The sequence below is a fragment of the Haliotis rubra genome, unplaced genomic scaffold (genome assembly GCF_003918875.1).
Source record: "Haliotis rubra isolate DU_JTF1 unplaced genomic scaffold, ASM391887v1 Scf1118, whole genome shotgun sequence".
Lineage (NCBI taxonomy): Eukaryota > Metazoa > Mollusca > Gastropoda > Lepetellida > Haliotidae > Haliotis > Haliotis rubra.
This window is the reverse complement of record NW_025765024.1, coordinates 279,162-292,744: the sequence shown is the minus strand read 5'-3', so window position 1 is coordinate 292,744 and position 13,583 is coordinate 279,162. Positions and strand designations below refer to the sequence as shown.

Sequence of the window (13,583 nt, the reverse complement as noted above, 5' to 3'; positions counted from 1 at the left end):
TTATGTAAAAGCACGGATTGTTGTGTTAAAAACAACAACAAATTTTTAAGGGTTTATTATGTGTTATGTTTTTAACTTTTCAAATAGCTTTTATTTTATGCAACTATATGCTATGCACAGTTACATCTTTCCGTTAGTATAGAGTCTTTGAATTTTCAAAATAGTCACTTATTATTTGTTAAAGAGTGATCTACTCTCGTTTTGCCCGCTGTTAATCCGACCATAGTTAATGTCGGATTCTAATTGGTTCTTCACCACAACCTCCAACCTACAACACCTTTCCAGAGTCAACACTAGATTATCACAGATATCCATTTAAAACTAGCAATTAAATCTAAAACATGTTAACTAGAAATGACCATGGGGACTTACAGTACATTTGCTTCCTGCATGGATGCTGATTCTGAAAGTTCACGGGGTTCTTTTATTGAGTTTACCCATGATGTAAACATTGTGGTGCGGCAACCCTGCACCCTGCCCTCACGGAGCGCCAGCAAGGGCGATTTCATATGTAAGCAGTATTGCAGCAAACTGACATCAAAAGTATACAGGAATGTTATTCTCCGGAAGATCAATCAGATTGGCCCATGAACCACCGCCTTCTAGGTATATACTTTAGGCCAGTATATTAAACACCTTTGTGAATAGAAGGCTACACAAAAGAGATTTTACTGAGTACAGTAGATGTCAAACGTTCAAACAAAGGACTTGACATGACCAGTCGATTGATAGAACCGGACCGATTCTACCACCAGGTGAAGTAAGGGTCGAAGTGGTGTGTTGTGGAAAAGAACGCTGTTCCTGGAACCAGTGCCCCCAACCACTATAATCCCGTCCTCCATCAACAGGGGCCAACGGCAAACAAGTTAGCCCGTATAGTCGCCTCATGTGACCAGCAATGTGGTGCCGAGGTTCTATTCTACTACGGGTCAATACAGGGGAAGAGCTATTAGCGTCCATCAGCACTCACCACGAAGAGGCTGCCCTTCCTTAAAGCCTGTCTTTTTGAACCAGTATGTTGGGAAGCCATACCAAAAGGAAATGTGTACAACCAGGAGCGGCTTATACTGCAGTGTATATTCAAGATATTCAAGTCCAAGGAATGTTATACTACAGTGAATGACACGAAGATATGCAGCAGCTGTCTACCAAATATAAGGCCTGGCGGGTTCAGTCGACGACAATCAATGGGGGTGTACACAATATCCAGGGTTCCAAACAATTGCAAGTTGGTGTAATTCTGGTGTTTTCAGGCATAAATGTTCACAGAAAACGTTTTCTAAAGCTGCACTTTGAACTGACTTTCATATATCTCATCAAATGTGAATATTAACCAAAGAAATGAATCTGAATAAGACCCAAGCTTGAACCATTATTCATTGAACCGCATAAAGAAATATATCAAAGAGTCATATATTAATGAACATAATGTCATGTGTCCACTCAGAAATCTCTAGGCAAAATAATTTGTCTTGACGTAGTGTGCGATAAGAAGTGAATTAATCTCTGATGTAAGCAATGGTCTAGAAAGTCAGATACTTTTGGAGTAATCTGGCATCTTCGAGAACAGCTATAAACTAATCCAGCATGGTATGGAAGTCTATACATCAGTGTACAATTGCCCCTGTCATCTTATACCACATCAACACGAGTCAAAACGAGTCACCAGAAGTGAGTGAGTGAGTTAAAAGTTACAGTTACTTTGGCAATATTTCAGCCATATCGTGACTAAAACAGTAAATACTTTATAGTTTTAATTCATAAAATCTGTCACCAAAGGACAGTAAAGCAATTAGTATATCACAGTTAGAGATTTAAAACTAGCATTAACATAAAAGTACGTACTATTTAGGAATTATAATATAAAAATGGGCTATAGATCGCCAACTACTGAAGGCAGAGCACCACACTGGGGACGTCACCAGAAGGAAGTTGTATACCCTTTGTATTTTGCGTCGCATGCCTCTTTCATCTCATATCACATTAAAATTTGGCGAAGTGTCATAGTCCTGACGTGATTGCTAATTCCACCCTAATGCATGTTGTCCACAATGTAATCTCTGAAGTTTGTGACTTGTAAACCAAGTTAAATATATAACATAGTTATTAACTGCATAAGATTACTTTTGCGTTTCATACTTGATCTTCAGGCATTAAGGACAATCCACACCAGAGACCCAGATAAACTCAGTTGTTGCTGGTCTAACTGACTGGTCTAACAATAATTGTCATCGAGATTAATCTTACTCAATTTGAAACCCCTTGAGCAAGTCTCGGATGCTCTAACAAAAAGGTACAATCGCCAATGGCTGTAATCCAGCTAGGGTCCAAGCAGGTAGCAAAGGTACTGTAAGCCCATGGTCCCTGGTCTGGTGATCTATAGCCCGTTTTGTTTATATTATATTGTCTTTCATTGTTAAGATATTTTAGATTTTCATACCAGCTTTACACTTATATCCATGATATCCTATTTATTGTTACTGTCCTTTGCCGACAGTTTTTTTTTTAATTTACCATGATTTATTACGCAATTATAACTTAGTTTTTAGTCACGATATGGCTGAAATATCGCCGATGTGACTGAAAATCTTAACTTACTCACTCACTTTAATAAAAAGCGGTTGTGGACATACCTTTAGGCTATGGGGTAAATATAGCATAAACTATTTAATTACAATATTGTAAAGTGATACATTTTATTGTTAAATAACATTACATACATATTTTGGTGGAGATATCAACATCATTAATACAAGTCATCTGAACAGTGGAACAGCAAATACACCTATGCAGAAGGATGTTCCAGCTCAATCATATGGCATTCTGCTAGCATTCGGCGATATGCAATCTGTGTCAATAACAATAGCAAACTTAAGATGCACTTAAAATTAATGGGATTGCTCCTTTCAACGGGTATTGTTTCGGAATATATTTGATGAGGATTTTGCATAAAACATCGACATAAACCATGATTTAAGCCATCGTATTTTTATCTTTGCCTATCAACGGCTAGAGTGATAGTGTTGACTGCCTAGGTGACGCTAAAAGGCTCCCAAGGCATCAGTTGGGAAAGGGAATACCAACAAACAGGAAAGATATTTGATGTAATGAACAATTGTATTCTAAAAGTAATTAAGTTCACAAATCAATACACACGAATACAAAAGTATCACTGTGTCACAAAGAGCAGTGGGGCAGCCCAGTGCTTAAAGCATTTGCAAGTCACGCCGAAGGCCTGTGTTCCTTTCCCCACACTGGTACAATATGTGAAGCCCGTTTCTGGTGTCCCCCAGTCCAACTTTAGCACATCACTGCCCCCTGAATGTCACATGTACACTGCGAACATTGTTACACATACAAACATAAACACACAGTCATACACAAGATCAATTCAGGCACGAAACCAAAATCAACACAGAACAGAACTATTTCGTTTGGAAATATGTGAAAAGAGGTCAGTGTGTCACACTTTGTTGTTTACTGCAGGTATGTTCCTTAGCTCTTGCTGCTCATTGCTGTGGATCCATGGTTTAGCTTGTTTGTGTTCACTGGTCCAGCTGTCAAAGTATTGCACGAATTTTATGAACGTTTGCAGAAGTCTATCTTTTGGCTGATCAAATTGTCCTCCACAGCTGATTTGACCTGGGGTGGGGCTAAAGCTGTCTACGTATTTTGCAACAGTAAGAAATGGAGATGAGATGTTGAATGAGTTCAAGGCCACAATTCTGTTTTTAAGTCTTGGAAATGAGTGGATTGTTCACACTCGTTTTTAATGTTAATGCTTTCTCTCAACGTTCCATGATAAATGTTATCTCCTTTGACTGCTGTGGGTGTGGATATATATCTCAGCTAGATTCTATAATACACAGTCGGGAATGTTGCTAACTGCATTGGTAAATACCATTAAGGAATGCCCACACTGTGCCACAAAAACATTTAAACACATGATTGTTTTGACTGTAAGCACATATTCATTCACATAGTGAACTAGAGTATGTTTGCAGTGAAAACGTACTTGATAAATTTTCACTTTAAAAGGTATATCAAATAAAGTGAATTAATGTTACCAGAATCATCACATTTTGCCTTACCAATTAAACATTTAAATCTCAGAATTTCCATTCATCTTAGGATTAAAGTTGTTTAACAAACGATCGTGCAATGAAATCGCTATTATTTGTTTGCATTACAAAGGGGTAAGAGCAGTATTTGGAACAGAGAAACAAATGCACGTGCGGTTCGTGATGAGCGTTAACTTAGACCAACTCTATTTGTTCTCGGTGTTTTATTTGATGTGCATACGCCCTTGTAATACAAACCAATAATAGCGATTTGAAACTATGATCGTTTGTTAAACAACTTTTATCCTAAGTTGAATAAAATTCTGAGATTTTAATGTTCATTGGGCAAGGTAAAATTGTGAGGATTCGCAATCATAATTCCACTTCATTCGATTTACTTTTTTGGAAAAATTGAAATTCATCGGTACGTTTTCACTGCAAACAGACTATAGGAGACAATCTACGCATCAATTTATGGCATTGGAACAGGTAATTACACTTGAGGCATTCCCTCAGACATTGAGGATGTCCACCTCCAGACGCAGTCCTTCCTACATACAAAACACCAGTAGGGACATCAGAGCCAGAAGCAGGAACACCCCAAACAAGACGCGTTCTGTTCGACGGGTGTTTGGAGCAGACTTCACACACGGACGTTCAGGGCTTTTCGTCTCTACTTGTACATCTGCAGGCTGTACACCCGTCTTTGGCTGAAATAGGAGGATATTACTGAGAGTGGCCATGGTTGTGATGATAGCCAGGCAGTTCTGGCAAAGAACGAGGCTCAGGTACACAGACAGTCGACACACGTCTCCAGACTTGGGGATGGAGTCGTTGACGAAGTTCATGAACACTGCATATGACACAAATATGGAGATGAGGTAGGACATCTTCTCTCCGGAGTCATCTGGTAGGAGGAACACACAGGCGTTGAGCAGAGAGAGAAGAGTCATGGGTAAGATGATACTCACTATATAGAACATGCTCTTGCGTTTCAGAAGAAACTCAAACGATGCAAAATTGGTTATTGATGTCATTTCAACGTCTTCCACTTTGGCAAGTATGTCAACCAACTCCCACTCACTGTTCTCAATGAAGAAAGACGGTAGCCTCTTGCCAAAAGATGACTTAGATACTTTTAGTGTGTAACCATTGACAGGCATGAAGAGTACGCTGCATCGCTGCTGGTCAAACGGGTACAGAGAGATGTCTATTTGACAACTGGCCTTGAAACTCTCAAGGAATAGAAGCTTTCCAACTCCTTCACTGTAAATGACTGGTGGTTGTGCTGATGTCGGTACAACGTTGTCGATACCATTAGGGATGACAACAGAAGGTACCCACACGTAATCTGCAGAGATGGTCACGTTTTCAATACCATCATACTCAGTTTTGTTCCAAGCCAAATTTTGGTCAATCCATTTCATGTTGACACCAGCACTAAAAGTGAAAGTCTGTTCTGCTGCATTGAGACAGGAGATGGACATCGGCAATATACTAATGTTCACCTGTCTGCCCTCAGTGAGGTCAACACTGATACCAGCAGATTCTGTTTCCCCTTGGAGATGTGTCTTGAGTCTTCTTATTGTTGACTGGGTTGTATTGTAATTATTGGCGTCTGATAAGATGACGAGTGAAAGAAGTGTTAAAGCCGACATGAAATGCATGATGTCACTGTACAGTGGTGATGCTCAGAAGGGTTTGCATTGATATATGCATGTGTTGTTTCAGTTGAACTGTTTGTTTATGTTTTTCCAGTGACTCTGATTGGATCATACACTACCCATTTGCTGGAATATTCAATGCCACGCATCCATTAAACAAGGATATTACCACCAGGAACTTTGAACACATCTCATAGTTATCGGTAAGTGCTTCATAAACAGATGTTAGTTGCTCTTCCTGTGTAAATACCTGCCTCCACCTTCTGCAAGCAGAGGTCTATCACTTTACACTGAATCAAGATTGAAATACAGGAAATGGTTGTCATGGCAACAATCTCACTCAACTTAAATCGGTGCCGTAGTTTACATCGTCAATAGATGCTTTGCTCAGAGGTAAAGATCAAAATGACTTTACCTTGCATTTGCTGAGAGTTTTTCAATCGCCCAACTGCATTGTGTATTCCATGCCCAATCTCATGATCTACAGTTTTAAAAAAATCGCATTAATGTCATGTTTGCTTCTATTGTTGTATACTGACTGAGATAATGTGTATTTGACAGATAATGTATACTATTAAATGATATCCTGGGACCTATTGATTATCATAAAGAAATGTTATACATTGCAAACTGAATTACAATTAACTGTTGAAGACAGCTCACAACTTATGGACAGGCATGCAGACCTGAAAGGACATTAAACAAGCTATGTTTGCTTTTCCTACACACATGTGGAGTCTAAATGCATTCTTTGTGCCCTGGAGTTCAGTTAAATATGTTCGCTGTTATGACATGCGTTTCATGGTTGTGTAATACCAATGTAATACAAATGGGATTGGAAGCCAAAATTCAAGTTTTAGGTTCAAATTAGAGTCTCCAATTATGTGCGTGTTAAACGTCGGTCTTTTTCCATCGAATGTGACATATACTAATACAATGAGTTGAGTTCAGTGGGGCGTTACATAACATCGACATTATCCCAGCCATATAGTGAAGAGATCAAGTCTGCTTTAATAAACATTTCAAATACATAATCCAAATGAGTTTTATTTCAAAGACATATATGTTCATGTCACTGTCATTTAGAAACAGAAAATGTAACAGCATTAAATTCAAAAGCACGCAATTGTTATTCACATTACACGGTTACAATTTATGATATCGATCAACTTCCCTCAGGTAGTTCACAATCAGATGCCCCACTCACACGGGGAAACAGATCTTTCAGTTTTCTCGCATCATAATGTGAATCCCTTGCAGTCGAAAAGTCCACACAGTAAAGCAGAATATGCTTAATGGCGAACACCTCATCGCAAGAGCCACACATGGGAGGTCCATTCCCATCCGTTTTAGGACGATCGAGTGAGTACGCCTCTTTTAGCAATATTCCAGCGTGATACATCAGAAATGGGCTTGACACATTGCACTCACGTGGAGAATCGAATCCGGGTGACAAATTCATAGATGACTATTGTTTTACGCTGCATCACCAGTTTTCTAGCTCTCCGCGCCGTGGGTATGCTGGAGTGAGTGAGTGAGTTAATATTTAACGTCACATCGGCAATGTTTCAACCTTATCGTGACGAGAACATATTTGACGTTGAAATGAAATACGTGTATATTATAAAACCTGTCGTCTAAGGACAGTAAAAGAACTAGACTATCACAGTTAGAATTAAAACTAGCATATTAAGTTAAAGCTAATATCACTATTTGGACCACACATATTAGAAAAACAGGCTTTAGATCTCCAACAACTGAAGGCAGATCACCATGCTTGGGTCCATGGGGACACATTACTTTTGCGGGTATGCTGGAGACTGGAAACGACCAAAATGAAGTGGTCAGGCATTTTAGTGTTCATCGAAACACGATCTCATCTCTTTGGAGACATTTGCAACATAATGGGAACACCAGAGATTTGCCTCGGACCGGTCGTCATCTCGTGACGGTACACTGGCCAAGAATGGGATGCTGTTTTCATCTGGACAGCTCAGATGGCAGGGCAAGGGTGTACAGACCGCGAGGTGAACGGTATGCTGACGAGTGCTTTGGTGTTGTTGCGTTATGGCATCACATCTCATTGTCGGACACAAGTTGTCATTGTCAGTGGCAATCTGGCAGGTCTGCGATACAGGGATGAGATCATTGGGCTTCGTGTGCAGCCATTCCTTAAAGGACAGACACGTAACATCATGCTTTAACAAGATAATGCCCGTCCATATGTCGCTCGTGTCGTGACAGATTTCCTGAGACAGCAGAACATTCCGGTACTCCCCTGGCCAGGAGTTCGGTCTTGACTGCCGTCGAGTGTGGACGTCTTTTGCTTGTCAGCAAATTGAATAGTAACAAGGCATACTTGATTGTTTATGGTTGTTCCTTTTTGGTTGTGTTCTGCTTTTCTCATCTGTTGGAGTGTATTGAAACTTTTACTTTTATTATTTTTTGTGGGTTAGTCAGTCAGTTGTTGGGGATTTTCCTCGGCAAAGTCTGACAACAGAATGGACTGTGAGGATGGCTTTAAAGTGGTGTCTTCAGGGAGGAAGCGAATCGGTCGTATACCGGATGGTTCTTCTAAGAAAGCTTGTGTTGTCAAGCAACCACCTACTACCTCTCATGCGTGGTCAGATCTCACCTTTGTTTATGATGAGCCAGTTCAGATGAAGTCAACCACTGTCATCATTAAGGCAGATGTTGATGATGATGATAATTCTCAACCCTTTGTCAACTGATGACCCAGCGGGCTTTGGCTAGAGCTCTGGCTAAGGTTACAACTGAGATAGATAGTGTTAAGCGGATGGCCAGGGGTGATGTTTGTGTAACAACTAAATCCGATGAGGCAGCCCATAAGCTTATGCAAATTACAGAACTTGCTGAACATTATGTTACACCGTATGAGCCTGAGTCACTAATGAGATCTCGAGGAGTTATTTATGGTGGCGACCTTGATGTTGAGATGAGTGAAATTGAGGAAGAAATAAAACCTGTTTTGCCTCTACTATACTCTGCGGTGCGTCTGACTCGTGGACCTGATAAAATCCCTACTAAATCTGTTTTGCTCACGTTTGTTGGTCAGTCTTTACCAGATCATGTCGTCCTTTTCTTCCAGAGATTTCCAATCCGTATCTATGTTCCCCCTGCACTGCGCTGCTTTAAATGTCAGTCCTTTGGCCACGTCTCTGCTAAGTGTAGGAGCACTCATCATGTTTGCGCTAAATGTGGAGGGAAGCACAAATATGAGGAATGCAATGAGAGTTCTCTTAAATGTAAAAACTGTGGTGAAGCTCACTCTGCTGCATACAGAGGTTGTGTTAAATATCAAGAAGCGGTCCAAATCCAGAAAGTTAGAGTTGAGGAAACTTTCTTATTCTCAGAGCTGTTCGAAAGGTGCGCGGAGAATCAGGATGTTGTTAAGGTTCAATGGTTCAAAAACCACCACCGTTGCTCAACCACAGTCTCCGGTTGTTCCCATTCTGATGATGGTATCTCGTCCTGTCATGGTGACAGACAAGTACGCAGACTGACACCCAAGAGGTTGAATGTCAGACTGACTCTCTTACTGATCTTCTGCATGACACTTCTTGTACACCTCTCTGTTCAACAATGTCTCTCCAGTTGATTTTCTCAATTTTGTTATTTGCCTAGTTGCCAGCCTTGGAACGAATCGTGCCTTCAAGTCTGATGGTCTGCAGACGATGGCATCAGCTGCACATTCTCTGCAGGGGTTAAAGTTGTCATCTGAGGATCTGACGAGGCATGGTTAAGGGGTCAAAACAATGGAAGTCATAATGCTTATTATGAAATCTCTTAATCCTTCAGTGGAATGCTAGATCTATTAATGCTAATGGTCAGGGTTTAAAGTTTTTGTCCAACAATCTTGATCCCATGCCGAATGTTATGTAATATTTCGGAGACGTTTTGAATCCTAATCAGCGATTCGGTTGGGAAGGATATGTCTGTCTGCGGTAAAGACCGTCCGGTCGGGGTCAAGAGAAGGTGGTTGTGCTATACTCGCGAAGGATTCGTTATCATTTAGTGAACTTAGGTTGCCACAGTCGAAATAGAAGCGAATGCAGTCACTATCCATTTGAAGGATATGAGATCGGTCTCGATTTTAATATCTACAATAAAGCTCAATGCTTCAGTGATGATTACATTTCTCTTTTGAATGTGTCAGATAATCTTAAAGTATTATGTGGTGATTTTAATAGTCATCATCCGTTGTGGGGAGCTGTTAAAGTTGGATGTGGAGGTAAGGCCATTGAGACACTCCTTGATGAACAGAATCTTTTCCTTCTGAATGATGGCTCTATGACCCGGTATGACTTGGCTTCTGCTTCATTTTCAGCCCTGGATTTGACCATTGTCAGTCCACAACTAGCTCCACACTGTGATTGGGAAGTGTATTTTTGGGATTCTTTTGGCAGTGATCATTATCCTGTGTTTACCAGCTTTCAACTTGACCCGATAATTGAATTAAGAAAAGCAGCTCAGCGATGGACTTTCTCTAAAGCTGACTGGTCTGCATTTACTGCTTTGTGCTCTGACACTATCACGCCAAACTATAAATTCGCTTGACCTTGAACAGTTTCATAACTGCTTTGTTTCTAACATTATTAACGCTGCTACTAGAACCATAGGCAGAAGTTCAGGTAAACGGCCTCTTAAACCGCCAGTATGTTGGTGGACGGATGCGGTAATCAATCAGCACATGATGCTAGGAAGAGGCAAAAACTGGTTGAAAAATCAGCTTTACCATCTGACTTGATAGAGTTTAGGCGTGCTTCCGCTTTCCTCAAACGAACTGTTACTGAAGCTAAACGTTGGTCTTGGTCTAAAGTACACAAGTTCCATAAACAAAAATACACCTCTTTCTCAGGTATGGAGAAAGTGAAAATTCTTTCTGGTAGTTCCTGTTCTAAACGTGCTATTCCATCTATTGGTAAAGACACACCAGCAACAACAAATATTGACAAAAGAGTAATGCACTGGCAAAGTCCTTTCAAAAAAGTATCTAGTACAGATAACTTTAATTCAGACTTCCGGCTCATTAAAAAGTCACTTGGAATCAGAGTATTCAAATATCTTACATTGTCCCACACATCATATCGCGAACTACAACTCTTTATTTAGTTTGCAGGAATTACGGAATACCATCTCTGGACGTAAAAATACCTCTCAGGTGACGATTTATTGTGTTATGATATGTTCAAACATCTGCCAATTATCAGCCTTGACACTATGCTTTTACTTTTTAATCACATTTGGTTTGAAAGCAAACTTCCCATTTCTTGGAAAAAAGGCAATTGTAGTTCCTATTCCAAAACCTGGTAAAGATCCTACTCAAGCCACATCCTACAGGCCAATTGCTCTTTACCTCCAACATGTGCAAAATAATGGAGAGATGGTAAATAACCGTCTGGTTTTACTTCATGGAAAAAGAACAATCTCTTTTCAGGTGTCCAGTCAGGCTTTCGAAAAAACAGATCTTGTGCTGATCATTTAAGTGCGACTTGAAACCGAAATTAAAAAGCACTAGGAAGCACTGAATTTCTACTGGCTGTTTTCATGGACATTGAGAAAGCCTATGACATGTTATGGAAGGACGGTTTAGTAATAAAACTGTATAAGCTTGGGTTGGTGGCCGCATGCTTGACTGGATAAAAGATTTCTTGAGGATAGAACTATACAAGTTCGCATGGAACTTCTCATCGGATGTATATATTAGAGAATGGAACACCTCAAGGTGAGTGTTATCAGCCCAACCTTGTATTAATAATGTTATGATTAATGACCTGTTTGAGAATATCAGTGAAATGGTCGAAACATCACAGTTTGCAGATGATGGAGCGTTGTGGAAACGGTCCAGTAATTTTGACACTGTCTTTTTAACGGCATTCAAAGCAATCTCTTCATCTTGTACAGACTTGGTGTGTCCATTGGGGTTTAAGATTTCAGCTTCTAAATCGTCTGCAAATCATTTTTACTCGGAAGAAGATTCCACATAATTCAAAATTGGTTTTGTGCGGTTCTCCTTTGGGTTTGTGGATAAAGTCAAGTTTTTGGGACTCTGGTTTGATAAGAGGTTTGCTTGGAAACCTCATATATAGAACTATTTGATTCAGAAATGCACTAAAGTCCTGAACCTTCTGAAAAGTATTTCCAGTACCAAATGGGGTGCAGACAGGACGTGTTTGTTACTGTTGTATCGTGCCCTCATTAGATCACGACTTGATTTCGGCTGTCAAGGCCTATGGATCTGCATGTGCTACAAAACCAAGACTAGCTGTTGTTCAGTCAAAGCCTACGAATATGCCTTGGAGCATTTAGAACTACCCTGTTGAGGCTCTCCATGTTGAATCTGGTGAACTGCCTTTAGATCTCAGACGTGAACTGTTAGAAGTTCGGTACATGCTTAAATTGAAATCTTTTGGAATGAAACACCCTACTTCAGCTGTATTGGGAGATTGTTTGAGTATTTCCTAGATCCTTGGAAAGACGGCATGGGGCCTTATGGGATGCGTTCTCAGAGAACTGCTTTCCATCATAATGTACGTGATGTTGCCATAGCTGATGTTAGTGTTTTGCCAAAGAAGCCATCATGGTTGCTTGACCTTCCATCATTTTATCTTGACGTTCGGGAACAAGCAAATAAATCTGATCCGGCGCCTCTTGTTAAAGCTCTTGCCGAGCAACATATCCGAAGTTTACAGTGGATCAATGCAATGCAGATTTACACTGATGGATCTAAGTGCTCAGTGTCCGGTCGTGTTGGTGCAGGTATCTTCATAGCCACTGATAAAGAAGAAATATCTCTACGATTAGCTGATCACTTATCTGTATTCTCTGCTGAACTTTGCAACAATCATTGAAGCTTTGCGGTGGATTCATTTTTGGACCTGTATCAGCGGTCATTTTCAGTGATTCTTTCAGTTCTTTACAAGCAATCCAGACAGGTACCTCCTCAGCAAGGCAAGACTTGATCAATATTATCCTTCATCTTTTTAATGAATTAAGTAAAGACCTGTTAGATGTTGAGTTTTCATGGATACCAGCTCATGTTGGAATCTTTGGAAATGAAAAAGCTGATCATTTGGCAAAAGCTGCATTAGATTTTGATGTCTCAGAACAGGATGAGACAATATTGCCCTCTCCTGCAGAATTATGTACCGTCAGTAAGACCCATGCGCAAGCGAAATGGCAACAGAGATGGACCTCATCCTTAAAAGGACGCCATCTTTATGGCATTGAGCCTTATATAGCTAAAGCAAAATTATCTAGAAACCATCGTAGAAAGAGGTTCTTTAACCAGACTTCGTCTTGGGCATTGTGGTCTTGGTGCATATCTAAACATTATTAATAATGATATTCCTGCAAATTGCACAGTGTGTAATCAGGTAGATGATGTTGCTCATTTTTTACTGCATTGTCAAAAATATGTAACTCATCGTAAGGCGATGGTGGGATATTTGACAGCGCTTAATATTGACCTCTCCTTGACTGGATTGTTGTGTACAAGTAATATCACTCGCAATGATGTTCAGAATGTCATTCTTGCTTACATTAAAGCTTGTGGCAGCTTTACTACTTTGTAAACATGTATAAACGTAGCAAACCTTTATGATGGGCAAGGTGTAAATGGGCCCAGTTGCCCGAACACCTATCAAACTTTCAATTATCCATCCATCCATCCCCTGGCCAGCTGTTTCTCCGGACCTGTCCCGTATCGAACACGATTGGGATGAAATGGAGCGACGTTTACGTCAAGCTAACATTTACGTTAGCTGATTTGGGACAAGCGTTGGTTCAGACATGGAACAAAATTGCCCAATCTTCCTTCAATCGCTTGAAGTCGTCA

The 13,583-nt window shown here is 40.2% G+C and overlaps 1 protein-coding gene across 1 annotated transcript; it reads right to left on the bottom strand.

Moving 5' to 3' along the window:
* Positions 1 to 4,612: 4,612 nt before the first annotated feature.
* On the bottom strand, positions 4,613 to 5,728 carry LOC124289345 (neuronal acetylcholine receptor subunit beta-4-like). Its single transcript, XM_046725960.1, has one exon. The coding sequence runs from the start codon at positions 5,726 to 5,728 to the stop codon at positions 4,613 to 4,615; it is 1,116 nt and encodes a 371-aa protein (XP_046581916.1).
* Positions 5,729 to 13,583: the final 7,855 nt, after the last annotated feature.